This window comes from Trichoderma camerunense (genome assembly GCF_050948025.1).
Source record: "Trichoderma camerunense strain CBS 138272 chromosome Unknown V8C40scaffold_4, whole genome shotgun sequence".
Classification (NCBI taxonomy): Eukaryota; Fungi; Ascomycota; class Sordariomycetes; order Hypocreales; family Hypocreaceae; genus Trichoderma; species Trichoderma camerunense.
Window position 1 is genome coordinate 1,647,848 of NW_028145366.1, and position 27,887 is coordinate 1,675,734.

General features: G+C 45.3%; 7 protein-coding genes across 7 annotated transcripts; 4 read left to right on the plus strand and 3 right to left on the minus strand.

Annotated features, from left to right (window-relative positions):
* Positions 1 to 378: 378 nt before the first annotated feature.
* V8C40DRAFT_273484 (non-ribosomal peptide synthetase) lies at positions 379 to 8,254 on the minus strand (the record flags this gene model as incomplete). The annotated part of the gene is made up of 6 exons (XM_083220489.1): positions 379 to 408; positions 553 to 1,026; positions 1,693 to 3,996; positions 4,050 to 4,139; positions 4,197 to 7,597; positions 7,648 to 8,254. The coding sequence occupies 6 exons, from the start codon at positions 8,252 to 8,254 to the stop codon at positions 379 to 381; spliced, it is 6,906 nt and encodes a 2,301-aa protein (XP_083076462.1).
* Positions 8,255 to 8,587: 333 nt separating this feature from the next.
* V8C40DRAFT_273485 (cytochrome P450) lies at positions 8,588 to 10,371 on the plus strand (the record flags this gene model as incomplete). Its single annotated transcript, XM_083220490.1, has 6 exons — positions 8,588 to 8,724; positions 8,792 to 8,938; positions 8,996 to 9,587; positions 9,647 to 9,875; positions 9,928 to 9,992; positions 10,051 to 10,371. 6 exons carry the CDS (start codon positions 8,588 to 8,590, stop codon positions 10,369 to 10,371), a joined length of 1,491 nt encoding a protein of 496 aa, XP_083076463.1.
* Positions 10,372 to 10,478: 107 nt separating this feature from the next.
* V8C40DRAFT_285533 (pyridoxal phosphate-dependent transferase) lies at positions 10,479 to 11,982 on the minus strand (the record flags this gene model as incomplete). Its single annotated transcript, XM_083222389.1, has 3 exons — positions 11,559 to 11,982; positions 11,054 to 11,492; positions 10,479 to 10,994 (listed from the first exon to the last, which is right to left on the minus strand). Exons 1-3 carry the CDS (start codon positions 11,948 to 11,950, stop codon positions 10,479 to 10,481), a joined length of 1,347 nt encoding a protein of 448 aa, XP_083076464.1. The 5' UTR covers positions 11,951 to 11,982.
* Positions 11,983 to 12,414: 432 nt separating this feature from the next.
* On the plus strand, positions 12,415 to 13,444 carry V8C40DRAFT_263373 (class I SAM-dependent methyltransferase; the record flags this gene model as incomplete). Its single annotated transcript, XM_083219459.1, has 4 exons — positions 12,415 to 12,616; positions 12,674 to 12,740; positions 12,797 to 13,264; positions 13,321 to 13,444. 4 exons carry the CDS (start codon positions 12,415 to 12,417, stop codon positions 13,442 to 13,444), a joined length of 861 nt encoding a protein of 286 aa, XP_083076465.1.
* A 207-nt stretch (positions 13,445 to 13,651) lies between these two features.
* On the minus strand, positions 13,652 to 14,461 carry V8C40DRAFT_263374 (class I glutamine amidotransferase-like protein; the record flags this gene model as incomplete). Its single annotated transcript, XM_083219460.1, has 2 exons — positions 13,652 to 13,797; positions 13,864 to 14,461. 2 exons carry the CDS (start codon positions 14,459 to 14,461, stop codon positions 13,652 to 13,654), a joined length of 744 nt encoding a protein of 247 aa, XP_083076466.1.
* A 3,460-nt stretch (positions 14,462 to 17,921) lies between these two features.
* On the plus strand, positions 17,922 to 19,091 carry V8C40DRAFT_163540 (NAD(P)-binding protein). The gene is made up of 3 exons (XM_083211498.1): positions 17,922 to 18,116; positions 18,175 to 18,542; positions 18,601 to 19,091. The coding sequence occupies exons 1-3, from the start codon at positions 18,030 to 18,032 to the stop codon at positions 18,887 to 18,889; spliced, it is 744 nt and encodes a 247-aa protein (XP_083076467.1). The 5' UTR covers positions 17,922 to 18,029; the 3' UTR covers positions 18,890 to 19,091.
* A 2,950-nt stretch (positions 19,092 to 22,041) lies between these two features.
* Positions 22,042 to 23,285, plus strand: V8C40DRAFT_285542 (ankyrin repeat-containing domain protein; the record flags this gene model as incomplete). The annotated part of the gene is made up of 3 exons (XM_083222390.1): positions 22,042 to 22,120; positions 22,183 to 22,779; positions 22,927 to 23,285. 3 exons carry the CDS (start codon positions 22,042 to 22,044, stop codon positions 23,283 to 23,285), a joined length of 1,035 nt encoding a protein of 344 aa, XP_083076468.1.
* Positions 23,286 to 27,887: the final 4,602 nt, after the last annotated feature.

The window sequence follows — 27,887 nt, forward strand, 5'->3', positions numbered from 1 at the left end:
TTCATTCGCTCAATAAAGCTCAATATGGACACTGTCACTTTAAAATCTGAAAAGATAGTGAACATAGATTTAACAGAAAGCTTATTTAACCACTTTGTGATTATTTATGAGGCTGCAAATGATCTGATAATATTCTAAGCGAATTTTCAGAACACACTCTTCTGGTGAATTATTGATCTATAGCCTCCCAAAGAATCTTACCACCGTCGCCCCTACCAAGAATGTGCCTATGGACATAATCGTGATATAACCACATCAGTCGATATGCCCAGACAATTATGAAGGCGATGAATGCTGGACAATTGCCATCATCATCAACTCTCCAAGTCGTGAGACGAACCAGCCGCTTCAAGAATGGCCTCCATCCCGCGTCGAAGACTAATTGACCGTATTTTCTGTCTGATCCTTCTAGTTTAATATAGCGAGGGAAGCTTTCCAGATATTTAATGTACTCTGGTGGAAGATTATTTTCCCTGGCTCCATGGAGGAAAAGATTCTAGATACAAATTAATAAAAGCAATTGATGGGTGATCCAACGCTTCCACCACTTACCACATAGCGGGCGCTTGGTGTACCGTTAGGTCGCAATGGCCATTTTGCCTTTAAAGTATACACGGCGAAGCTTTCACCAGAGACTTTGTGCGCTTCGTCTAATTGATGTGCTTGGAGCTTAACAATATCGTACACAACTCCACTGCCTTCAGTTACCAATAGCTGGTGAAACTCGACTGCAGTCAAAAGATGAGCAATGCCGCACAGGGATGGAACAGGAATCTGTGTGTCGCCGTGGAGCAGTTGGCGTTTCCCAGTTCCGCTATTTGGGAATTCTTCGATACTAGCATAGCACGGCTCGGAATACGGGATTCCAAAGACGTCGAATGTAACGTAATGGGTTGGGACATTGACAATCCTGGTAGCCAATGGAGTGATGTTTCGACCGTTCATGGAGCTGGCTTTCATGTTAGAGCCATATCCAAGATACCAAATGTGTTCCTCCTCTTGCGCCGCAATTTTCCAAATCGGGAGCTTCGTTTCGTTAGTCATTTGGGAGTTTCCTTTTGCTAAGGTGCTAATTATAGCGGTCAAAAGAGAGTAAAAATTAGAAGTAAAGCGTGAATAGACGTTCTCAACGAGGAACTATAGTCGTCGAGCTCGGTTCCCGACATTCAGCAATGGTAGTGGAAGACTCAGTGTCCTTGTATGATATATACTCAGTATTTGGGAATCTTTCATAGCTCATAAATAATTATATACATCAATAATCTTTCGTAAACAAGTACATATTAGAAGACACGAGTGATGTCGCATACATGAATCTTTTAAAGTTGGACAATATAGCTATCTGGTACTCAATCTTGTATTCTGAATTCCATAATAGTCCATAGCACAAACAGAAAGTTGTAATAATGCCTAAGTTATCTACACTGTAATATGTCTTGCAATTTCCAGCGGACTCTTCGCCATAAATATCGCCCTCAAAGGCACTTCAAGCCCTAGTGCCCGTAGTCGATGACGAAGTGCGACCGCAGCAATAGAATCTGCTCCAGCAGAGAAAAATGACGTGTCAGGCGATATTTGTACATATCTGTCATTCAAGCACAGCATCATCTCTCTCTGAATGATATTAATTACCTCCGAGAATGATAGCAATAGTCCAAACCCTGGCGCGCGAGGCGGACCGCCGTTCGAAACTGAAGTCCCATCATGATCTAGTGAGCTTCTACTAGCTTCTGTAACGTCTGTTAGGCGAGTATGTAGATCGAGTAACAGACAATCATCTGCCATTGCCTCGAGAATTGTCTCTATAACATACTCAATGGTGTCAATAATAGCATGTGGTAACCGATTTGTATCATGTTCGATATGAAGCAACCAACAGTCTGCGTCAAGTTCGAACCATTCCAACATTAGTGGGAATTTAGCCCCTTCAGCGAAGAGAGGAGATACTGTTACGTCGCAATCCTGTAACTGCAGCCACTTATCGAGGCTATTGTTTCGGAGATGAAATGTCACCATGCAATCAAAAATTGGATGTTGAAGACCACCGCTGGAGAGGTTGAGTGCCTCCACGATTTTAGAGAATGGGATCGCATTGGTTAAAGCTTTGATTGCCGAATCACGGACATTTGTCAGTATCTGCGTGAGGCTCGCTCCGCCTGATGTAGATCGTGGACAGTCGAGCTTTATGCAGATAGGTAGTCGATCGAGGAACTGTCCCAATGCTTCTTGTTCAATTGAGGTACAACGATTGGCATTTGGAGCCCCCAGTACAATGTCATCCTCATTCATCATCCATTGCAAAAGAAGAGCAGCGACTGTTAATGCCATGTGATGGTGTGTTATACCAAGCCGTTCTATCAAGGCATTCAGTCTGGCGATTAAACTCCCGCGGAACTCGCAAACTCGGGATGTCCCATGGAAGGCTGCCGTCACGGAAGGAAGAAGCGGGACCTTGAAATGAGATAACTTGGAACTCTCTGCATCATCTTTACGCAAGTAATCTCTCCAAAAACTTTGCTCAACCATTGTGGGAGTATATTGCCAGTGACTCGAGCTCAGATGCTGTGGCTCTTTGTGTGCTTTTATGACTTTTCCTGCGTATGCGGTAGAGACGAGCCGAAGTAAGTTTTGCAATGTGGCCAAATCAGCGATACTGTGAGAAGTTGTGATGACGATCTCGGTAATTGATGTCTTCTCTGCGCCCCCTAGTTCTTCAGATTGACGTATAATATGGACGCGAATTAGCTCATCATGATCCAAGTCGAAGGCATAGTTGATCTCTGATGCTACATCGAGCTGTTCCACTTCGCGAACTTGAGGAACCGAGCTTCGAGCGACTCTTCTCAGGCCGTCGGGCCCTTCCATGAAGTTGCAGCTAAGTACTGGATCAGACGCTAATGCGTTGTTGAAAGAATCTACGAGCCTGGTGTAATCTAATTGGCCATTGACGGTCAAGATGTTGGCAATGTTGAATGCTGTGACTGTTGTTCCAACCTGATATTGGAACCATACTTGCTTTTCCAGCTCTGTTAGCTCCTCCATTGGTAGCGCGTGGCTGCGTATTGGCTCATTTGTATGGCCCTCTGAAGCCTTCTTAGTTTCCAGCAGATGTTTGATTGCGTCGACTTGATCTCGGAACACTAGAGACGGCAAAAGTTCACGGGTTGTAATCTCAACAGCAAACATTCCCGTAAGTTTCGTGGCTAAAAGCAGGACCAATACTGAGTGCCCGCCTAAGGAGAAGAAATTATCCTCGGGACTCAGGCGTACGTGAGGTATTAGTTGAAGAATTTCGCACCATGCCTCCGATAGCTTGGATTCAACACTGGTATCGTCCGTTGATATGGATGGTCCAGGCAAAGTCTCGTTGCGAAGAAAAGACTTTGATCTGTACATCTGTTCCAGAGCTTTGTTATCGACTTTCCCATTCGCTGACTTTGGGAAATCAGTAATTGGGATGATCTGCTGGGGGACCCATGAAGGAAGCTGCGTTTCGACCATCCTATTACGGAGCCGATCTATCCGTTCTTGTGTCGGAGTTTGGGATTGTTTTGAACCAAATGTGATATATGCCACGAGTAAGCCATCAATTGCCAGCACAGCGCACTGGGAAATGTCATTGACCGCCGGCTCAGACAGAATCGCATGCTCTACTCCATCAAGCTCGATGCGAAAGCCACGGATTTTGACTTGACGATCTATTCGACCCATATATATCACCCGGCCATCTTTCACACAGATGCCATAGTCGCCGGTGCGATACATGCGTTCTTTTGGATGCCATGGATCAGGGAGTATACGTAAAGCCGTCTGTTCAGGAGCGTTGATGTAGCGTTCAAGCACTTGCACACCGGCGAGGTATATCTCGCCCTGAACTCCTTTCGGAACGGGATTTTGTTTTTCATCAAGGAGATACATGCGTGCTGTCGCCGAAGCCTTTCCAATTGTGATAACATCGCCTTGGATCATTCGTTCAAACGAGGTGCTAATGGAACACTGAGGGAAATGACTGATTAGCTACGTGTAAATAAATCATGTAATTCTCATACCTCTGCTGGCCCGTAAGCATTGTAAAGCAGCTTCTTAGTAGCGAACTTCTCGACAATAGGAGCCGTTATCGCTTCGCCGGTGGCATATATCTTTAATATTTAAACGGTTATTAGTAGATAACACATGTCAAAGTTATAGTGACTCACAATCTCAAGATTCGGGTAATGTTCTGGCTCCAGCACAGACAAAACTGCCGGAGTCATGGTTACTGTATTAACTTTCAGTAGATGGGCATATGGATCTAATGGATCTCTCAGAACCAGTGTTGCTCCATGCAGTAGCGCAGAAAATATTTCTTCGTTGCAAGCATCAAAGGCAGGTGACATAAACTGGGCAATTCGCCTTCCGGGAGCCGCAAACATCGTTGCCTCGGGATTGCTCTGGAATGCCAGAAATGACCGATGAGTTGTAGGAATACCTTTCGGGGCTCCAGTCGTCCCCGAAGTAAAGATGTAAACAAGAACAGAGTCTGCATGGCCAGTATCAGGTAGTCTTGAGGCCCGTTCATCGCTGCCTACACCAGATAGCATATGATTTACGGCTAATGCTTTCTTCTCGCCTACCATTGGGACTTCGTTTTGCTGTGCAGAGTTAGGGATAATAATGGCCGCTGCCTTGCTAGCTTCTAGGACCATAGCCTTCCTTTCCATTGACCACTTAGGGTCAAGTGGAACAAAGGTACGGCTTGTTTTGAGAATGCCTAACAAGCCTAGCAGCCACCCGACTGATCCATCGCCATATATGGCAACACTCGTGGCCGTTGTATCAGACAAATGTTCATTAATCATATTGGCAATGATGTTTGTTTGCTGCTCGAGTTGTTTATAAGTGATCGTGTTGCCTTTGCAATCTTCAATGGCGACATAGTCTTGGAATCGGTCGATCGACTCCTCCAATGCTCTCTTAACTGTTTGTTCACTTTGTTTGATCCTTACTTTATCTGCTTGCAGATATACGGTTTCTTGAATGACATTTAACTTCGTACATTCGCCCACTAAGGTGTGATTCAGCACGCCTCGAAGTGCTTGCTTGAAATACCCGCCTAACCGTCGGATTGCGACCTCATCAAACAGACCGCTATTGTGCAAAATGCGAAATTCTCCATTCGATTCTATCAACAGCGATAGTGGGAACTCGCTGTTCTCCAACGACTCTGCACGGATAGCGGGAGGGTATGAATTCTCATCGGGAAGTGGTGGTTGAAGCGCCACCAGGCTACTCATGTGGCTGCCGATGCCAACTTGATCTGAGCGTGCCCAAGCATATTCTCCGAGAGAAAGTATGTCGCCCATAGTTTTGTGTAGAAGTTGGTATACTGTTTCATTTGCATCAATACTGATAACCAAAGGCAGAGTTGACATGTATAAACCAATCACGTTATGGAATTCAGGGTGCGACGCTCTGTTAGAGAACACGGAGCCCATGACGATTGTGGAGTTGTTCTCAAAAGTGCTCACAGCCATTGCCCAGGCAGTATAATAGATGCATGCTGGTGATACACCAATTTGGGTTGCAAAGTGAGCAACTTCATCACCATTAACAGAGGACCCGAATAGGGTAGAGTTATTCGGGCTGGTGAGGCTCATGTTCCCTCCAATAGCGACATCGGGCTTCTTAGAGAGGTTGTCTGCAAGTCGCACTTTTCTCAAGTATTCGGAAAAGAAGCTTTTGGCGCGGGCATCATTCTTTTTCTGGATTGATATCAACTCGAGATAGGCCTCAATGGAACTGAGACTGCGGGGAATCTTCCGTCCCTTCGCAGCATGTTCAACATTCGCCAGGATGATCTGCAATGACAAGCCATCCATTAGGCTGTGATGAGCCGTCAAGACTACTGTCAACTCTTCAATTTCTTTTGGCATACTAATGGTTGCTGCAGCTCCTGGAACGGCGGTTGGGTGATACACAATAAATTCCAACGAGCAGCCCAGTCCGACACTCATATCAGCATTCTGGACTGCTTCTTCATAATCGGCTGAGTTGTTAAAGAACTGCAGCTTGGGCTTTCTCATTGGTCGTTTGTGCACAATCTGAGCGCCGCATCCTATGGTCAGACACAGCTCAGCTCTGAACACTGGTTCCGCTTGCCAGACCGCTCGCCATGCTCTCTCAATCATGCTGGCATATTCACTTCTATAAGACAATTTGACTTGGTTCACATTCTTCCAGCTGCAACTCAATGTTGGCAATGCTAGAGTCAGCTGTAAGCTGGTCAACGGACCAACGTCAAAGCTATCATTCTCCAAAGCCAAAATGCTCCGAGCCTGGCTTCGTAGAGATGCTAATTTCTGCATAACGTCGAATCTGTCGTCTGAGGGTGACAGCAAAGACCCTTCTTGTGCAATAGTAATACTCGATGAGTATTTGGCTATTTCCTGAAATGTATGACCACTGAAGAGATCTTTGGGGGAAATATTGAGATTTAGCTGGCGGAGGGTTGAAGCAAGCTTGAATGCTAAAAGTGACGAGCCGCCTAGCTTTAAGAAAGAATCGCTTTCTTGTATTCTCTTCGTTCCATCTCCAGAAAGTCCAAACAGTTTTGAAGCTGCGTCCAAAATCTTTGAGAGTCGTTCTTCTTCGGCCATTGTCTTGGAATCTGACTGTTGTGCTGCGGGTGGTAAGGGCATGGCGACAGGTTTGTTCGAGCCCATGTTGCCATCCATAGCTGAGATAACCTCCAGCACCTTTCTATGCTGAACTTTACCGTTGGAAGACGTAGGAAATGATTCTACAGCCTCGATCCGATATGGAATACAGTAGGTAGACATGGAGTCTCTCGCCTTCGCTAAAAGTGCCACTATATCAACGTTCTCTGGAGTCACTACTGCAACAATTCCATCTTCTGTCACTGCAGCGCAGACAGATGTTACACCCAGTGACATACCCACGTAGCTGAGAGCATTCTCGACGTCTCGATCTAGATTCACGAGGAACCCTCCATTCTTGACTGTTCTATCTTTTCGTCCGCGGAACTCGATCAACCGGCCGCCTTCAGGATTTGGTATCCATCGGCCATAGTCGCCAGTCTTATAAACTCGTGTTGAGTTCCAGTGGATAAAGTTACTGTTTGTTTTCGCATCATCTTTGTAATATCCGCGAGAGAGACCATCTCCTGCAATTAATATCTCTCCTTCCGCAAAATCGTCTTCGATTAGTTGATGGTCGCTGTTCACAAGCTGAATTGGGCTTTGTTCGATTGAGGTCCCGATCAGCAGCGGATTGATTGCATTCGTTTCTGGGTCATGGGTTACAACATGTATAGATCCCATGGAGGTCGTCTCTGTCGCTCCATATCCGATCAGAACTCGAATACCAGCATCCAACAGGGATTCCAGCAAAGCCTGCCTTGCGGTCTCGCCGCCAAGAATGACGGTATGAACGTGATTTAAAATGCTGGTATCGGACGAAGAATCCATTAATGCGGTCAGTATTGAAGGTGTAGCAGCCACTACAGTACACGAAGGGGCTTTGGCGTATATGTCTTCGGCTTGGGTTGGGACCACGGTGCCACCATTTCCTAAGGTTGAGAAAAGCATACAAGCGCAGGCTGGAAAAGAGTATTAGCCCAGTTATATAGAGGACAAAAGTGAAGCTCACCATCAAAAGCCACCGACAGAATGTGAAGCAGCCTATCTCCTGGAACAATGTCCAAATTCATGGGACTCGTCGTAGAGTATAGACACAAAGACTTGTGCGAGAGGATGACACCTTTTGGACATCCGGTACTACCACTTGTAAAGATAATGCAAGCATCATCTTCCAAGTTCTGAGAGTATATGGTCGGGGAAGTCGGAGACGACGATATCGGCGGAAGACTAGTCAAATGTAATACGTGATGCGACCCCTTAGCGGCTGAGAAGGGTTCTGGCGTCGTATTGATGATGATACGACTTTCGACTGTGTCGCATACATAATTGATCATTTCGGGTGACCATGTCTTGCGATCGATGGGAACAAAGCAGCCTCCAGCTTTTAGAATGGCTAGGATCGCGATAATGTTAAAGCTTCCATGGGTTGTTACCAACAGAACTGGTGATCCCCTTCCGACTTGCAGGAGAGTCAAATCATGAGCTAAGGCTGACGAAATGTCATCTAATTCCCTATACGTAAAGGATCCATCTTCATGTTCGACCGCAAGATTTTCTGGATATTGCCGAACGGACTGGGCGAATAGTTCGCATAAGTTGGTGGGTAATGATGCCATGACTGTCGATTCTAAGGTTGCATAATGGAGAGTAAAGAGTTGTCTATTCTAGTCCATGACTTGAGTATATAGTGTACATATAAATAAGGCCATGATTTTTGTTGATACAAACCCAGCGTCATGATCGTCTCAACTGATGTCAGCCATCTTCTTCTGACCCCGACGACCCGATTGTGATCGGACCGTCGGTTACCGACACCAATCCATCACGGAGTGTTATACAAGTAATAAACGTCAAAGGCCCAAAATTAATAGTAATTTCGAATACTGATCCAAATATTATGACTAATTCCACAAATGTTTCCAATTTACGGTGTCGTTGTGCGTTGAATCATGCTTTCGCAATTAGTGAACCGACTGAGCGATAACCACATCCTCATCTTGCTTCTTTTCGTTGCCTTATTTTCCTTTCACCTGGTAAGAAACTTCTCTGAGGCCCTTCATTCTAATATTAAAATAATTTCTTTAAAGTACTTCTCATTTTATGCTGTGCTAACTATATCCGGCCGTGTCATTGAAGTCTGTCCAGCGATTTAGTCGCATAAAACCATTCCCCGGCCCATCCTTTCGCTTTCCTAACGGACAGGGGACAGAGAAGTTCTTTAGCGGACGAAATGCCGCTCGAAGATGGAGAGACAGCTATGGATCTATATACAGTATCTGGTCAGGCTTCAAGCGCGAAGTGTGAGAATCGCCCAGCATACAGGAGTGTAATAGTGCCCGCTAATGCATACTTTTCAGTGTCATAACCAAACCTGAGCATGTACAAGCCTTCTACAAAGATTCACATAATCATATCAAAGCATCCGACAACAACGCGGGATGGCTTTTTGGAGAGCTACTGGGCTCTTGCGTTGGCGTTGTCAGTCAAAACCGCTGGGTGAGAGTTCGCGCACCTTTTGAACACCACTTTACGCGGCCAGCATCTCTCAAGAGATCATTGCTTTTCCTCATCGAAGCAAGGGTTTTCTTACAATCAATGAGCAAAGATAACAATGATACCATCATTAACGTAACAGATGACCTTAAGTATTGTCCTTTTTTTATGGTCGCAAGCATCTTCTTTGGTCCTCTTTCGGCAGCCCAGCGGCATGAGATCTACATGATTGGACCTCTGAGAGAAGCTCTGTTTAGGGACGCATTCAGCGGCGGTGTCAATCGATATTCATTTGCCAAGTATCTACCTGGCTCGGCTATGCCAAAACTTCGAGAGTTTCAGCGCCGCTGGGAAGACTTCGTCAAGAGGTCGCACGACGAGGCCACCCTCAACAGCGGAGGCGCCATTGTGTCCCTTTGGGAAGCGGTAGAGCGTGGGGGATTATCCAAAGAAGAGGTTTGTTGAAGAATTTCCACTTCCTCCGGTCATATCTAAACGCATCTAACTAGAAGCAGCTTCTTCAAACCTTAGATGAGTCTTTATTTGCCAATCTAGATGTCACTGCACATGCACTATCTTGGGCCATGCTCAGAATTGCTCATCACACAAGCACCCAACATGATGTGCGCCAAGAAATCGGGGCAAATTCTCACTCGGAAGAAGAATACGAGGAATATCTCCGCCAGGATAATACTCTCTTGGCAGCCTGCATCCTGGAATCCTCCCGGCTGCATCCAATTCTCCGTAAACGGGCAATTCCACTTGACTCCATGTATTCTGCTGACAGTTTTGACAGCTTTTTCAAATCCCGAGTCAGCGCTGACCGATAAGACTGTCGGCGATTTTAAGATTTTACGAAATGTATGACCTCCGCGAACATTTACTGAGATTTACATGGACACCGAACTAATCGCACCAGACCGATGTTATAGTAGATTCGTACGCAATCAATGTAGACAACGCCTACTGGGAGGACTCTACAGTCTTCAACCCTCGCAGGCACCTTGGCCAAAGAGACCAATCGCGGCGATATAACATGTGGCGTTTTGGATTTGGTCCTCGGCAGTGCTTAGGGAAGAATGTGGCCGACATTATTCTCCGGGCAATTGTTGCGGAGATGGTACGCTGTTATCGGATTGACATTATAGGTAAAGGTGGAATTGACAGCATTGAACTACAAGCCGATAGCTGGATCGGCTTGCCTGATTGTATGGTAAAATTAACTCCGCACAAGGAGTAACTTTCCTATAATAGGCATCGTAACGAGTAATTAATTGAAGCTGTATCTGGAAATACAATCTGAAGGCAAAATACAAAGAGAGCTCAAAAACACACCGACGGGCAGATCTACCCTCTTATTCCTCTCCACCAATTAGCGCATACCGTAGCCCAGCTTTGAACAACCAAGTCAGTGGTAAATACTACTTTAAATCCAGCTGCTTCTTCAATCCGCCGCAATCCCTGTAGTAATTTGTCTTCTGGAATGGCAAAAGTCAGCCGGAACCAGCCCGGCTGGGGCTCGGCGTAATCCACGCCACTGCCAACGAATACTCCAAGCTGAGAACATCGTTGAACGAGAGCCTCTTCGTCATCAAAAGTAGCACATTCTGCTGATAATCTGAGCCAAATATATAATCCAGCTACTGGTTTGTAATATTCCAATTGGTGAAACTCAGCAAACTGAATACCTATTTGAGCAGCTCGATACAGCCTCTTTGTGTTGAGGCCCACGATCTTTTCCATTTCTGACGTATTGGAAAGCATTGGTGAGATCATGACGGTGGCAGCGTTGCAAAGCTTTGCATTATTCAAAATAGCTTGCGACATTCGCAATGCCTTATTCGCTTGGCTGACCAGGCATCCCTAGAATAATATACCAATTAGCTCAACAATGATTTGCACATGAGAAATACTGCACTCACTAGTCTAATGCCACTGCAGCCGATATCTTTGCTGATGCTATAAATGACATGAACCCTCGACCTTTCAACGCACAGGGCGTCCAAATTTCTTGACAAAACTGAAGTAAATTCTGTCTCCGGGGAATTATATACGCCTTTGCATCTTACCAATAACTCGCCTCGGTCTCCAAATGTTGAGAGCGCGTAGATCTCGTCAGAAATAAAGTGCAAATCGGCCTCTTGGCAATATTGTAGCAAACCATCTATCGCCTCAGTAGGGCAAATATGCCCATAAGGGTTGTGAGGATTGCAGAACAGTATTCCTCGAACCTTGCATGAAGCCTCTTGTGCTGCTGATCTATAGGCTTGGACTATATCTTTTGCGCTTTGAGACTGTTCAAAAGGAACATAAACCGGTATCAATTGAACGGAATTTCTCATAACCGCCGATATTTGAAAGCTTCCTACTCATTTATAGTAAGTTCGCTGCGTTATGGAATACATTACCATATACGCAAATATTTACTCACCCCACATAGGAGCTGTTACAAGGAGGCCATCGCCCATGTCGCATATATCATGAATTAGCGTATCCAAGACCGCGCTACAGCCAGTTCCAGTTACAATATGTTCTGGTCGTATCGGTACCATGGGCGAGAAGAAATGATTGAAGAATGTTGAGAGGCTCTCTAGAAGTTCGGGAGTTCCTCCTAGACCATTGGCGTATGAAAGGTGTTCTTCTTTTAAGGCTTGGGAGCAGTTTCTTTTGAGTATGGACAATACTTCAGGCCGAATAAGCCAATTCTCAGCAGTGGCCATATCGATGATCGAGATATTCTTCGACCCCTGCCGTGCTAGTGGTCGTTTGAACTGCTCCCGAAACCAAGCATTGTTCTCGATTGCCCGCCGCGATAACATGATTCCTGTTCAGCTATGGACAACGATGCGGCTACCAGTATTGTGAAGTTTGCTGATAAGTTACTCGGGCATTCATGGAACTGAACACCCCATGAAATCGAAGATTACAAGTGAGAGAGACTATACACATTGGCTTTTGCCAATTTACGGGTTTATTCGAGATTAATAGACTACTTGCTCCACGATTAAACTTTTCTTACCATCTTATTTTGCTTACCTGGGTACCTTAGGATAATCGGAACCCGGCAAGGTGGCACAGCTCGGTAACCGATTTGAACCGGAAGAACATGAGAAATTCCAACTGAGTGGATGCACGCGCAGAGTGGATGATCATCAATAAGTGTTTATTTTATCAGAGAAATAATTGAAGACTAGACTCCTCTTCCGTGTCTTCTCGGCATAACAAAATTATCGCTCTGTATTCATTACTATCTTGGCAGCTAAAGGAACGGAGCTACAGCGCCATGGCTTACGATGCTAGATCCAGTGAAACATCCGCGGAAGACGCGGCAAGAAAAGCATACATCCTGCCCCATAATCGACAAGAAATTGAGCGAATGAAGAATCAGCATGAATGGATAAAGGGCTTCTTTGGTGGCTTAATTAAAGCTCCAGTTGACTATGAACGAAAGAATCAGAAGATTTTAGATTCCGCAACTGCTGATGGTACCAAGTTCTACCAATCATCCTTCTCTCGAATCATGTATACTAACTTTGTATAAGGTACTTGGCTATGCGACGTCAGCTCATTATTCCCACCTGAGACGGAGTTCGTCGGATTCGATATTGCGTCAGTCTTTGAAGCTGTGAATAAATTGATATTTTAATTAACATGTCCTATCGTAGACCTGAGTTATACCCGCCACCGGAGAGTCTTCCCTCCAATGTCAGCTTGACTCTCGGCGATCTATCACGACAACTCCCTTCCCAGTGGACTATGTATTTCGACCTTGTCCATCAGCGATTTATCTTCCCAAGTTTCTCAGTGGCCGCTATCGAAAAATCTGTCGAAAGATTAGCTAAATGCGTTAAGCCGGGAGGCTGGATCCAATTTGTTGAACCAGCGGCAAATGAGAATGTCTCAGGTCCAGGCCCTTCAGCCTTCACAACGTTGCACCAAATCGCCGATTTATTTATGCAATGCCCAAATCCTAAGGAAGTTATACTGTCACAACTAGAAAAAATGCGGTTCATCAATATCAACGTCCAAACATTGGATATCGTCATTGGAAAATTCCAAGACAATCGCGAGTTGGACATTCGTGGGCGAAAAAGCATGCGCGCAGCCTTTAATAACATGTACCCGAACACTAGGTGAGTTTTTTTCGAGCATGGACTGTGCTGCCATGCGCTTATCATTCTCGTTTTAGCCCTGAAACCCTGAGTATGTCTACAGAGGATTGGGAAGATTTACCTACCAGGTTCAATGAAGATTTGGAGACTTATCGTACTGCCATCAGACACCATATCATTTGGGCCCAGCGACCGGAGTAGATAGTCACGAAGATTTTACTCTCAATACCTCCAAAGGATGGCGCTGGACTATTATGTCCATCATGCCGGTGGTTGGACACTAACAGATGTGGTGCAAATGAATCCCTATACCTTTTGTGTAGCTCAAGATTTAGATATCACAAAACGGCTAGCGATTGAAATGAAACAACACTGGTCTATATTCTCATTAATCTAATATCACTCTGTCTAATATGTTGCCAAAACTTGATTTTGGCTGTTGTAAACTTCTACGGCAGCCTTAGCCGTCGACGTAGCACTCGCGGGGTTGGTACCAGTTACAACGCGACCGTCGACGATGTGCAAATCAGCCCAAACATTATCAGGACGCTTGTCTATTATTTTAAACTCCGTATTAGTCATGCGTACTCACTCAGAAGAGGCGAGAGTAATGCACTTACAGGTAGCACCAAGAGCGGCTGCATGCTCCTCCACGAGAGGCTTGCCCCAGCTCTTAATCTCGGACATGATCTTGAGGACATCTTCTCCCTCGGTGGTGAATCCAGTGATGGTTCTACCAGCGATAATGGGCTTTCCAGTGGCCTTGTCCTTGATATTGGCGAAAATGGCAGGGCCGTGGCAAACGGCAGACACAACTCCACCGTTTGCCCATATATCCTCGGCGATTTTCTGCAGACCAGTAGCAGTTGGGTAGTCAATGAGGGCAGCGTGACCAGCTGAAGCGAAAAAGATTCCGTAGTTATTGCCATCAAGCTCAGAAGGAGTCGGCATGTTGTCGAGTTTCTGCCGGAACTCGCTCTGAAGATCATCGTACATCTCCTTGTCGGAGCCATTTAGGAAATCGGCCTGCAGTGAGAGCCAATCCGGCGTGTACTTGCCAGTCTCTGAGACCAAGTCAACTTCAAAGCCGGCATCACGGAACACTCGAAATGGGTGAAGAGCCTCCGAAATGAAGACACCAGTTGTCTCTTTGCCGTTGAAGAGGTCAGCCTTGGCTGAAGTGACGGTAATGACAGCGCGCTTTGGGAGGGGAGCCATTTTATGTATGTTATCTGTCGTGATCCTTTTTGATGGTGTTAGGAAGGTATAAGAAGTGGTCTAAGAAAGTTAAAACTTCAATTGCTGATTTTGAAGGCGTGCTCTTTGAGGATTGAGTATCTGAAAGATGGAAGTGATTCTTTCTTCTCTTGCTTGGCTGGCCAGTTTGATCCTTATATAGCAATTAGTTACTTCATCCCTCTTCAAAATACGTCATTGTATCTCCTGTTTGAGCCACCTCTTTGTCGGTAGGCCGGTTAGTGGTGGCAACGACTGTAGTTTGTCGGGCGACAGAGGGCTGGAGTGCAATCCACTCTGGGCTGTATCCAGTGGGGGCAGCGCATTTGACATCAACTTCATCAAGCAGTTCCTGGAAGGACTTTATTCCTTTTGAAGCGTAGCGGTGCCATTTGGAATAATAGTCCCCAGAAGTAGTATTCACAGGTGGTCTATCGTCATGTATCTTATGAATATTCGAGCTTTGGCTTTGTCTTGGCTCAATGTAGTGACATTATGGCACTAGAAAGACTGTGCTTGACCTTGGAGAACACTGAATACTAACGGATTTATTGACTTGAATTCCTCTTCATCAACGTCTTTACCTAGATCAAAGTACATAGGCATACGGGGAGAGCCTGTCTCACATGACTCGTCTGTTCAATTCTCAGAATGTACATTGTCTAGGCTGTTCGGGCGCCGCATATAGACACAACTGAGAGAGTCTTAGACTGCATCGATGAAGCTTGACTCGAAATACGATGGTCGGTTTCTTCCGTTGTTCTTCTCACCTCTTCTTCCGACAGTGTACCGAGCTGTTGAGGGGCAAGTCAAACAGCAACACAGCCCAAGCGGTGGTACTCTAAATAGACTATTTGTGCTAAATTTTAAGATGAAAGATATTGATTACTTGGCATTCATTCTTATTGGTTACTTTGACTCTTTTCTTGCGGTTCTCCTCAGCTCGGAATCCTTCGGGAATTGCTGTGGGCGCACCACGTCGCTAGCTTAGCTCGCTAACCACTTCAATTGTCGCTTGGACCGGTTCTTTAAGAGTGGCATCTACTGACTGAATAAAGCTAGGTCTTCTTCTTATGGAAATCAGGACGGAAACCCCAAGGGAACAATTGTAGGAACACTCTGTGCTATAGTTCTGGATGCGGCATGATCAGCTGGAGAAATTTGGAATCACTCGGAATCTCTCGGGCGAATCGTTCAATCTAGGTTATAAATAATATATTTTTCGTTTCTTCTACACACATCATTCATCGTTTTGCAATACCAGTCTCCATGGGAGTCAAAGCGAGATTCGAGGCGCTGGAAATTTCCTCATTTCGTGCCTGAAATGCTCTATTTTTACTTGCTACTTATTCTTTCTGTTATGTTTATCTTATCAATCATTTGGTAATTTGATCTTTTGCATTGTCTGTTTGGTTGATTGGTGGGAATATTATTTTTTTATCTTTCCGCCAAGGCGGCCATATGATGTACATACTTGGCTATTGCCGATCGGGATATGAGAATACCATGCAACTATCCTCGTTCACATGCAATATACCACTTGAGTGCATGAGAACAGATGTGACCGGTATATCGTCAAAATAATAGAAGAGCGATAATTGTTGGCAATTAGATCCTCCAATTTGTCATATCGAATTTAACACTTGTATCTATGCAACCATATGATGACATTTGTATAAAGGCCAAATTCTCGCTTCGTAGACTCAAATGGTCATCAATTTTGCACAATATGAATCATAATGAATCAGTTGACTAAGTAACCTTGTCCACTCCGATTACAGAAACCCAAAGTCAGTGTTTTTAAAAGATGAGCAGAGATTTTGTTTGGGCTTTTTAAGGGCAAGCGCAAGAAAACTTATAGACAGGATTCGCCGCATGATGATAAGATACACGTTTCATAAGGTTCTATGGCTGGAATACTAGGTGAACGGTTGAGAAACTGATCGTTGGCACGAAATACTCACTCTTAGTACGCCCTAGATACTGGTTAGATGCATTGGAGTGTATGATGATGATGGGCACATGCGTAATTGTGTAGATAAGGAAACATCAAAACATCTTATGACTAGGAATCATACGGTACAGAGTCCTACGGGAGTTTGCCATTCAAATTTTCCGTGTTTCGTGTCTCATTAGCGTAAATGACATGTTTTATGCATAACTTCTGGTGTGAACAAGTGCTTACGGGTTATTTCGTGTGTGTACTGGCGTGGAATTGAGCCTCAATCTTCTGTGGATGGGAAACGGCCCGTCTATGCATTGTAATCATGCAGATGATCATTCAAACGATGAGAGTATAGGCGGATGGCGAAATGTCTTTGTTCCTTGCGTATACGCAGGCAGCACGTGCAGGATAGGATGTTAATGCAGCTGAGTCAATTAGAATTAGAGGAGAACTTTTTCCACGCTGATTTTACCACTTCGCAAAGTACCATGTTGGTTTAACAAAGCAGAACAATTTTTACAGACAAAGGCCAAATACGAATGAGAAGAAATAGAAGTGAAGTAAAACCCGATTGCTAATAAGGAACAAAGCGTATCAATAGATAGTGATCAAACGATCTAAGGATTGCGGACCTAATAAACATCGAAGGATTGCGGATTTAATGAACATCTAACAATTGCGGACTTGATAAACATCTAACGACTGCGGACTTAATGAACATCTAATGATTGCGGACTTCATAAATATCTAACGATTGCGGACTTACTAAAGGACCTAAAAATTGAGGTTTCCTAATTAATCCTATGATGTCGCAATCCGCTCTACGAAATGCTTCTAGACGAATCATGGAGCCTCAATACTGCGGGAATTGATGCAAGAGTTGCGCCAAAGAAGGCAAATAGTGAACTGAACCTTGGGCCTACTTATGCTAGTGTATTTCCATAAAGGAACCGAGTAAAATTGTATGGAATAAAATTATTAAACGAGATCAGCATACATCAATCTCTCATACGAAAGTTGTATATTAAGGTCATTATATCTGAAGAGCTTGTTGCATTGCGATCAGTCCTAAGTGTCCCACAATTGGGCCAAAGGGCCTTTTTGAGTTAGTTTCACCCGATACTCGCGTCAAACTATTCACCTCTCTCGATAGACTATAGGCAAATGCGATGAACCTCCTTAAATTAACAACCTGACACATTGATTTGGTCTGTAAGTAAAGGCTAATGTTCCTCGAATCCTTTTCCTATCTGCGGAGTGCGGATTTTGGAAGCATACGCGTCCCTACTCCTCTTTAATAAACCACTCTATGTATTTCCAATTGGAACACGCAACCTTCGTATTCCGCGTCGTTCAACCAACACTCAATGTTTGTTGGGTGTTGGTTGGAGTTTCGCAGCTAAATCCGCTCCGCGTTGTGATTATTAACCTCGCATTTGTCATCTATGAATCCCTCTGAATTTGTCATCCCGCAAGTACTATCATCGAACAAAGATAAGGAATAGCATTTACTATAACCAGAATTAAATATAATAATAATATGTTTAACGCCATCAAAAAAGCAACCATCAGCGATTTTCCGCAAAAAATTCATCTAAGTCGATAATGAGTCAAACTGTTGTTCTTATTACTGGTGGAAACCGTGGGCTGGGCCTAGGGCTAGTTGAGAGCTTCCTTTCCCTGCCTAACCATGTAAGGATTCTTATGCCAATCTATCTTATAAACGCATCTCGGTTGACGAGTAAAACAGACCGTTATTTCTGCCAACCGGGACACCAGCCATCCAACTTCCAAAGCACTTGCCGACTTGCCCAAGGCTGAAGGTACCAGTCTTATTGTCTTGAAATACGATGCTGGGGTTGAGCAGGATGCTTTTGACCTTGTGAAAGCTCTGAAAGACGAGACCGGAATTAATCACCTTGATATTGTTGTCGCTAATGCCGGCATCTCAAAGTCTTATCCTCTTGTGAAGGATGTCCGGCGAGTTGATATCCAAGAACATATCGATATCAATGCCTACGGTGTGGTATCCTTATACCAGGCCACACGAGATCTTTTGCAAAAGTCGACTAAGAAGCCTATATTCGTCACTATCGGTTCGGGGGCCGGCGCACTTGAGTAAGTCATGAGTATTCTATACCTCTCGAGCTCAAGGAGACTAATAGTCATATTGTAGGAGACAGCCACCAGTCCCGAATGCTGCGTATGGGCCATCGAAGGTTCTGGTAAACTGGTACGGCGTCAGAATTAACGCCGAGGACGAATGGCTCAATGCTTTTGTCTTGGAGCCTGGCTTCGTTCAGACGGACATGGGCAATAAGGCAGCGCAAATCTTTGGCATTGGTGAAGCTCCTACTTCAGTAGAGGAGTCTGTAGGGGGCTTGTTTAAAGTCATTACAACGGCCACCAAGGAGACACATGGTGGTAAGGTCGTGTTGTACACTGGTGAAATTCTGAGCTTTTGATCATATTTTGGATCGAAGAGATGAAGTAGTTAAATGATCCAAGCAACGTCTGTGAAATAAAAATTCTCATGGTTTTCTGAGTAGATGGCATACAAATAGCAGATATATATGATGCATGATAAAGCAAAGAAAGTAAATGCATAATCATGTTATGCTTGAGTGACTTACGACTTCATTCACCGTCTTATTGAGATGGAAAGGCATAGCAATTCCAATCTAATATTTTCCCATACTGACTGACTAGTGTATTCTTATCTAAAAGAAACATCATAGAAGCTCTCTTCTCTTTCTGAATTCTTTTGGGGGACCTCTACCGGTCGATGGTGGACTGGTTCCCCAAGTTCTGCCGAGATGTTCCTCATCTTTTTAACAGCATGCCATTGCTGGTCCACAAAGAAGGCCAATGTTATATGGCTTTTTGATCTTTGAAGAAGCATACAAAGGAGCTTATGTCGGAACGCCTGATATCTGCTAAACCAGATTTTCATCTGTGGAATAGAACGTTCCAATATCATTAAAATATGATTATCCCTAAAATCGTAAAGGCTCTTTAGATCAGCTGCTGCGAAGTATTTACTACTCACTATTGAGAAAATTATCACAGGATTCTGTCCATTGAAGCGTCAGAGATGAACGTATTCTTTGCTACAAAGCTTAGTACTATTTCTATGTTAGTGAATATCTCATATCTCACCTATGTGACCTTTGACTCCTCTTCGCCAACATCATGCCTAACATGTGAGTACGATGGCTGAAGAGAAGATTTTTATACCTACTAACTAATGAAATTTATTCAGTGATGACAAAGCCATAGTCTAGGATTTAGTCGTCTAGTGTTTTGGGTTACGAACTTCGGCAAACTCGACGAGCGTCGGCAAAATTGACGAGCCCTCGGTATTTCTTTCTATCGCTTACTTTCGAAGGCCAAATCCAACTTTATTACACCGTAACATCGTTTTCTAGGGCTACATATAAAGTCTTACCTCGGGTTCGGTTCGGACGGACAGAGTAGCACTTGAGACTCCCAGTTGATCTTCACCGCCAGGGGTCACCAATCTTGGCACACAACTCGCTTCCAGTAACAAGGCAAGATCTAAGACGCCACTGTACAGTGATTTATCTTCATCTGAGTAAGCTTACAATGTGTCTTTACAAGTACGTAATAACAATGCTTCCAATACGAAAGATTGCCGCTGGTATCTGCTTCTTGGAAGAGCCGCCTACAGGGGCAACGTTGAGTTAAGCCCACATCAACTGGTCAGAGAAAGGGGTAAAGGTAGTTGTATCAGATTCAGGAGATTGCGGGTACTCCATGGAGTATTCTGGCAATGGACACATCACATCTCCATTCCCAAGTTGTTTAGCTGCTGCTCGGAAAATAATCCGCACGGAGATGGCCGGAGATGGCACACATCGTACCTGATAAAGGACACGTCGGCAGTTGAGAGTGTCAAGGATAGTCTTCAAAAGTAGCTAAGGCATCCGATTCGTCTTACTTGCTCAATCTAGATATGATCCTTTGGCCCGAGTCGCAGTTGCGGGTACAAAAGCTGCATCACACATATTCATCCTGCACCAAAACGTTTATGTGTGTTCCGGTAAACTTCCCCCAAAAGGATACTAGTGCTTTATACATAATTGGAGCGGTTATTTACCTATGATATGTGGCACGACGTGGCAAGAAAAGGTACCTGGGGTGGCAATTCTCTAGCATCAAGCTCCCCAATTTCATCAGGTGCCAGTAAACTAGTCTCACATGCCTCGAAACAGCTTTTAGCACGTACCAGATTATATCTCGTCGAAGATAAGAATTGGGCTATTGAAAAGAGATATCGATATGCCTTGAAGAAAAATCGAGAGTGCGAATATGTACCTGCTAGTACCAACACCAATGAGGGCGCCGATCATAATGGGCTCCAAGGATGAGATAGTGTATTGCCAACTATGATGTTATAGTGACTTCATTTTGCCGTAGTAGCGAGCAGAGATACGGTGTGATCTGAACCGAAAAAAGAGAGTGAACATCTTTGTGTGTTTCACGCGACACTATTCACTTTGAAAAGATTTAAATGCTGGCATATTCAGAATGGAATAGTCAAAGCCACAAGTGTAATTATCGCCCTTAAGTACTGCAGACGTCTTATCTCCAACCATTGTACTCACTTCGGATTCTTTTTCGTATTCTCTAAACTCTCATTCACGGACAATTGAGCTCATCTCCCACCCATGCAACCAAGTGGTCTCCTAGTGAAGTGGCTCCTCTTTGCTGACTTCAATAGCGGTGTAAATTCGTCCCATGTAATCTCCTCTTTAAGGCAAGACTTATTACAAACCAGCATAGACAATCTGTTCAGCAGCTGTCGTGAACGCCATGCATTGGAGATGCGCCCTTCTGATCGACGTGCAGGCATCTGAGCCCCATCCGTATCCGCCGTTTCCTAATAGGTATATGCAATACTCCTAATTAATAAATTAATACGCCCGGAGTCAAGCAGGGCAGCGGAATGATACTGATAACACTGAATTGTCCCACCGTTAGGAGCGGTTGAAGTCAACCCACCCTAACTTCCAGTATGGGAAATTAGTGGCCAATCAGGTTGCTATTGACTAGGTAATGTTGATAATCTTCACATCTCATTCAGGAGTGAAAAAATTGAAAGTATTGGAAATACAGGAGCAACACATTAGTACTAGTGTTCTCTTAATATATTAAGTATTAGTCACTGCCTAGGTAAAACTAATACTGAAATTCCGGTCCCATGTACAAGTACGGAGTAAATAAGCACATCATCTTAGTTGTGCCTAGGGCGGGTATTGACAAACGGTCCAAAGTATCCCTGTTTATCGATCTGACGTGCATAGCCAAGCCTAGGTGGCGGTCCGCATTGACAGCAAGGGGTTAGGGCCTCTTACAGGCCAGTATTACGGAGTGCAGGAAGCAAATGTTTCCATCATTGTTACCGCGATACTTTGCGCCGCATACGAGGCTCCACGTGAGATGGATCCTTCTACAACAGCAGAACAGCCATAGCATAGAAATGGCGGCAGGGATTTTCCTATGATTTATTTACATATAGCATTCGGCCCAATGCTCCAAATTTCTCAGTGTATTATTATTAGATTACAAGCTGAGCCGCGAAAATACCGTCATAATGTCTATTCCAGAGGACCCGCTAGAACGTCGCCGTCTGCAGAATCGCATGGCGCAACGCCGTTTCCGATCTCGCCAGAGTATGTGCAACTCTCACAATGAAGCGTCTCTTATTGTTTTCCCAATATCTTACCAACTCTAGAAAATCAAGAGCAACGAAATGCCATTGAATTGGCCACTCAGCTGCAAAGTGCCGCAGCCTCATTGTATTCTGAGTCTGTAAATATGGAAGGCCGCCTGGAGGACTTTTCAAACACAGCAAACACAGCACACGATGTATCATCGCTACGCGGAGGCTACTCTGCCTCTTTGAACGGCGTAGGAGGGATTCATGACAGTTTCTCGCTATTTGATAGCAGTAACAGGCATGACCATTTCGTCGGGTTGGATGCAAATGGAAATTGTATACCATACGCCCTGTCAGAGCCAGTACCTAGTACGATATCAACATCTCCCGGTAACTCGTCCCCTCTCGATGTTCTAGGATCGGGCAGGATGCAACATCGCAATTCATCACCAGCCCACTCGGACAACTATTTCTCGTCTGAGGATCACCTGTTGGAATCCGCAATCATCGCAACCAACGATCTGATGAAGACAACTAACTTTGGATCACCAGATCTATCAAGTGCAGATGCTAGCCCTAGGGCCAGTGATTCTTGTGCTATGAGCGATCCCGGCTGGCTTAGCGCTCTGCACATGGCGGCGAGGCGGGGCCATGTAGGGATCGTACGTCTCTGTAAGTGGCTCCTCGAGATCGAAGTAACCCGCAGTTGCAATTGTGCGGGTTTGTCTTTTCACAATACACGTACCCATTCTGCTTGCTACGAACGGTTTGACGAAAAGAATCTCTGATCCAGAATGACGCTGACAATGGATGCTATAGTGCTGCAGAATTGCATGGATACCAATGAACCAGACAGCGATGGCCTAACGCCCTTGATGCATGCGGCTGCAGGCGGCCATGAAGAAGTTGTTGGCCTACTATTGAGCCATGGGGCTCGGCTCGGGGATCGAGACAACCGACGGCGGTCGGTTTTGCACTGGGCTGTGCTTACATACAGAGAGGCTGTACTTCGACTGCTGCTCAAACATGCCGCCACTGACGATCCTCTTTTGATTGACGCCTACGATGAATCGGGATGCTCTCCCTTGCATGCGGCAATTGACTCAGGATTCGAGATTGGCGTCAGCATATTAATGGAGTTCGGCGTCAACATACACTCCAGGGCAAGGAAGCCCTGAGGCCTATAGGATACGGTAGCCAACCAGCGGCTCAATCAGCAAACCAAACGAAGCTAGGCTGCTCCAAATGAATCCATCACAGCGGCATATTCCATCTGAATCCCTGTTATCGCCACCATGATCCGTCTTTCTTTCATTCTTTGACCCCTTTCCGCCTCTCACCCCACGCTGCACAAAGAGAGAGGACGGAGAATTCTCTCAGATCGTCTGAAAAAGCAACTACTGAATGAAGCAACTCCGCATCAGCCTCTTCAGGAAGCGGCTTGAGGCACAAATTGAGATGGATCTCCGCCTTGGTTCAAGACAAATTTTATCACCGATGTCTCGGCGGAAGTGGGGCCGGTCCGCGGATCTCCGGATAGTGGGGCCTCCGGTACCTGGTCGTACCTTATTTACAGGTACAGCCGAGCCATGAGGACAGGCCAGGATCTACGCTTAGTGAAACGTCTAGTGGCGGCTGTCGGTTGATTCGGGTGCCATAGCAGTAAGGAGCACTTGGACCGGAGAGTCTTCCACGGAGAATAAGCGGCCCCGGTAGTGCCGGTGTTTATGTGCCGGCACTAGTAATAGCGCCCGGCAAAGGGAGGAGAGTTGGACATTTCCCTCATCTAAGCAGTTAGAAGGGGATTAGAGTACGAGGACATGGTTGAAAAGAAGTGAAGAGGGAGACTTGGAAAACTACCAAGAATCCTTACAGTGGGGGTTCATGCATGATTACCAAGGCTAATGCGTGCTTACTCTCTCCCACCACAATATAATAGTAGCCTACGTCCACGATATTCGCCGGCTTGGCCCGTGTACGTTTTTTAGTACGCGACTTTAAGTTAGATGTTTCCATATATATGATTTTCAAGGTGTTTGTCAAAAGAGCTGCCAAATGTGATATTTGATAGGCACCTAATCCTTCGTAACTGGGGCTAGTAAATTGGAGGGGATGTGCAGAATGCGAATGCGATTAGATTCCGCCAAGATAGCATGCTCACCTCAGATGGACCAAACCCGATATAACCGTGATTACCTTATGGTCAGTAACATCGCCTTTCGCTTTTCATATGCCAAGCCTTAACGGCCTTCGCTTGTACTCGTACGCCGGTCTTGCCAGGGTTAAATGGCCGATTCGCTCCGGAGTTAACTCCGGTACTCATGACCAATGTGTGCCACGTTTTTGATCAACCCTGTGTCGCTGATCATTTTACGATAGGGCGGTACGGAGAACAGGGGCTTCCATACATATTATTGTGGAAACACCGTGAATTGTCCTCTAATTGGACACTATGAGATACTCAACAAACCCCTGCCAAGTTCACCCACGGGGTCCCGAGCAAGCGGTTGGCAAAAAAAGAAAAAAAAAGGCCCAGGGACCCCAAAATGAACATGTGCACACAGTTGTGCATGTTGTGGGTTTCTGTGTGCCGATCCTTTCTCCAGTCTCTTTCTTTTTTTTTTTTTTGGACAAACCGCTTGCCGAGTTAGACACGTGTTTAAACAACCTCAAGGTATTAATGAATTTGCCGAAAAATCTTGATTTCGTCATTGTGCATTATATGCAGCATTTGTTGTCAAGGCATATTTGTCAGATGAACGGCAGCAAAGTCCCTCATGGGGACTAGATGCAGCTGGGCATGCTCGTATATCCAATAAACAAAAGAACCCAGCTGAATCCTCATCTCAAAGAGGCTGAGTGTTTCCAGATCCTCCTATCGTAACACGCCACAGATATTGCCGCGGCCGCGGTACGCGTGCCAGAGCCGCACCTCATCTCGGCGTTTCGCATGCTGACTGGCGGGATCTGTTTCAAGATGCAACTAAGAAATCCGCAGATAGTATTACCACGCAATACTTGTTACGTCCGACTATCTCGGTACGCCGTTTCACGCTGACCCATCGTTGTAGGTGCAGAGGGGGTGGGGGGTAGGAAGGTCTCTCATGCACATATTTTGCCTGTAATCGAAGCGAAAGCCTTTTTCCGGGGGCTATGCAACGTACCCTATTTTAGATCCTTGTTCTAGAAAAATCTCAACTCCAAGTGCATGTAAAACGGCCGGATACAACCTCTCAGCTGGCTGCGAGCGATTAACTTGTCTCTGTTTTGATAATGCCCAGCTGTTATGTCGCAAAAGTTCGCTAAAGCAGCCTAGATCTTTGCCCCTGCAGTAGTAACCGTCTTATTGAAGATGTCACAGGGTCGAGGTCAGACGGTCAGACATACACATTCACATCCTAAGAAGTGAGACTCACTCTAATAGTCGTCCCAAAGTCAATTCTCAGAATGGCAGTTTCACTGTTTCTCTCCAGAAAATAGCCGAGCGAAGGAGATTTCTTCGTTTGCTCAGAGAAGAATCAGCCCTAGGCTCTTTATAGCTAAGACACCTTATCTGAGTGTTAGTGCGAGCCAGCATCGGATGTAGCTATATCCGTTGTGCTCACATTTGGAGTACAATGATGGCTCCGGAGACGAAGATCTGACAGAGATCGAGAGGAGGGCATAGAGGGTATTTAGTGAAAAGGAAATTGTGGTCACTGTTATTTTGCCTGCCTGTGAGCTGCTGTTGGGGATGTCACACACTCCACAAAAGACGTTGCACTCCACAAAATCCCGCTGAATCATAGGCATCCCTTATCCATGACATTTTCTCTAGCTGGGAGGACTCCTGTCATCTTGCCTTGACAGGACCCTTGAGGATCAGGAGAAGGATCCATTAGTACGCACATGGGGAGCAGGTTTCATGTGACAGGGTCACTTTTGCAACCTTCTCCAATGTCAATCCTCAAGAGGTGCGTCTGATCGGCCGGAGCGGCCGCTTAGCATATGCAAGTCAGACAGGATGAACACCAAAATCCACAAGGACCGGGGGTCTGCAGAGAATCTCTATATTAATGACAAGTCAGTTGGATGAATGTGTACATTATCATCTCATATTGGTGGATTTCACAGCCACGATGAAGCACGGTGGAACTGCAGTGTATCAAACAGCCTACTCGCAGATTCCCGCCTGCAGTGTTACATTATCTGGTTTTCCGGCGAACTAACCAGTTGGAGTATTACAGCTAACAGTAGTAGCAGATCCCAACTGAAGAATTGTTTTCCCCATTCAGCAAGATATGCGCAACAGCATCCTCGTCTTACTCACGCGGAAGACAAATTATAGTACAGGCTTTCAGCGGGGCTATTCTAACGGTCCGTCTCATTATATACCTACCTGTAGGTCATATTGGATTTGAAGTCAGAGTAAGCAAAGTGGGGATATCATGTCCAAGTATGGTTGATTTTACGAGGGGCGGGAACTACTCAGCCGTGGCGATCGGGGAGTTTCACGAGCGTGGCAGGAGGTTAGCGTTACTACAATCAGGAGCCTCTAGTCACTCAGGCGCAGTCTCTTTAGCTTCCGGAAAGATCACCTCTCGCAGATGTTGTGAGTGGGCTCGTCTTATAGGTGGGCTATTTCTGGGCAGATAACATTGCATTATCTAGATACCCATCTCCACAGAGCAGGCAATGACCAAGTAGCCACGGCGCTAAGGCAAGAATAAGATCAAAGATAATGACTCTTCGCTTTAGACTTGAGCGCGTTTGCAGCAATACGATTACTTGTTTGATGATAAATAGTCAGATATACAGCCCGAGGATTCATCGACATACTCGAGAAAGAGCAGCTTCCTCTCTGCCCTTTTTCTCTCCGAAGTATTGTAGATCTCTAGGTTAAAGAAGGAGCAAATACACAGATCATCTCGGAGTCTAGGCCGTTTTCGTTTGCCTGCACATGTTGCTGTCCAATGATGGCCCTTCAGGAGGGCTACTTTGGACAACCTGCTCGCGAAAATTTACTGATTCGACGCAATTGGTGGGGGCCCTGCAGTTGATGAAGCACGATGATGATAACTTGTACCATCTGGGCTAATCTCGGTCAATATATCTCGGTCAATATGCACCTGATTTTACGGATTATGACATACCATGAGTTTGGCAAATCATATAAGCAATTCTTCAGAAGCGTATTCTCTGCTGCCTACTCGTACACGACAAGGATTCCCCCACTAATCATTACATATCATCTTTGAACATGGCCATTCCACCAATGGGGGGTTTAATGTTACGCTCTGAAGCACAGCCATACGCAGGCTATAGATTAGAGCCCTGCAATCACATTCCTCCCCATGTACCTTCACTCAGATCACGGAGCGCGCTCCGTATTTCCCTCCACGACTCGCTACAAATGGCAAGCAAAGAAACCGGGGTATTGTGCCATCCACAAGTATGTCCCAACTTTGATCTTCGGATAAGCCAGGATGTTTCTCCGCCAACGCTGTGGGGGTTCATGGGTGTGTGGATCAGGCACTTCGCTTCGTAGGCAAGATGAGCTTGCGGAACCTTCGATTAGCTGCCGAAATATGGAGTAGAGTTACAGCCCGTTAGCCCGTAGAGGTAATATTCGTAAGGTAAACCCTTGGCATTTCCCAGTCGGCCGTACCGTACGTGTTGTTTTGGAGGTCGATGACATCTCGGAATTCCATGGACGCTGAAACAAAATCTTCACCTTGGCACACACGCGTACCAGTTGTTTACTCAACTCGGAATCTTACACATACCGATCCCAGCTAGAG

Bases quoted from the DNA above. Each gene is read 5' to 3' on its own strand.
- V8C40DRAFT_163540 (XM_083211498.1), top strand. From the start codon at position 18,030: ATGAGTCAAACTGTTGTTCTTATTACTGGTGGAAACCGTGGGCTGGGC. The intron at 18,117-18,174 runs GTAAGGATTCTT...CGAGTAAAACAG, and splicing joins TCCTTTCCCTGCCTAACCAT to ACCGTTATTTCTGCCAACCG. The intron at 18,543-18,600 runs GTAAGTCATGAG...GTCATATTGTAG, and splicing joins TCGGGGGCCGGCGCACTTGA to GAGACAGCCACCAGTCCCGA.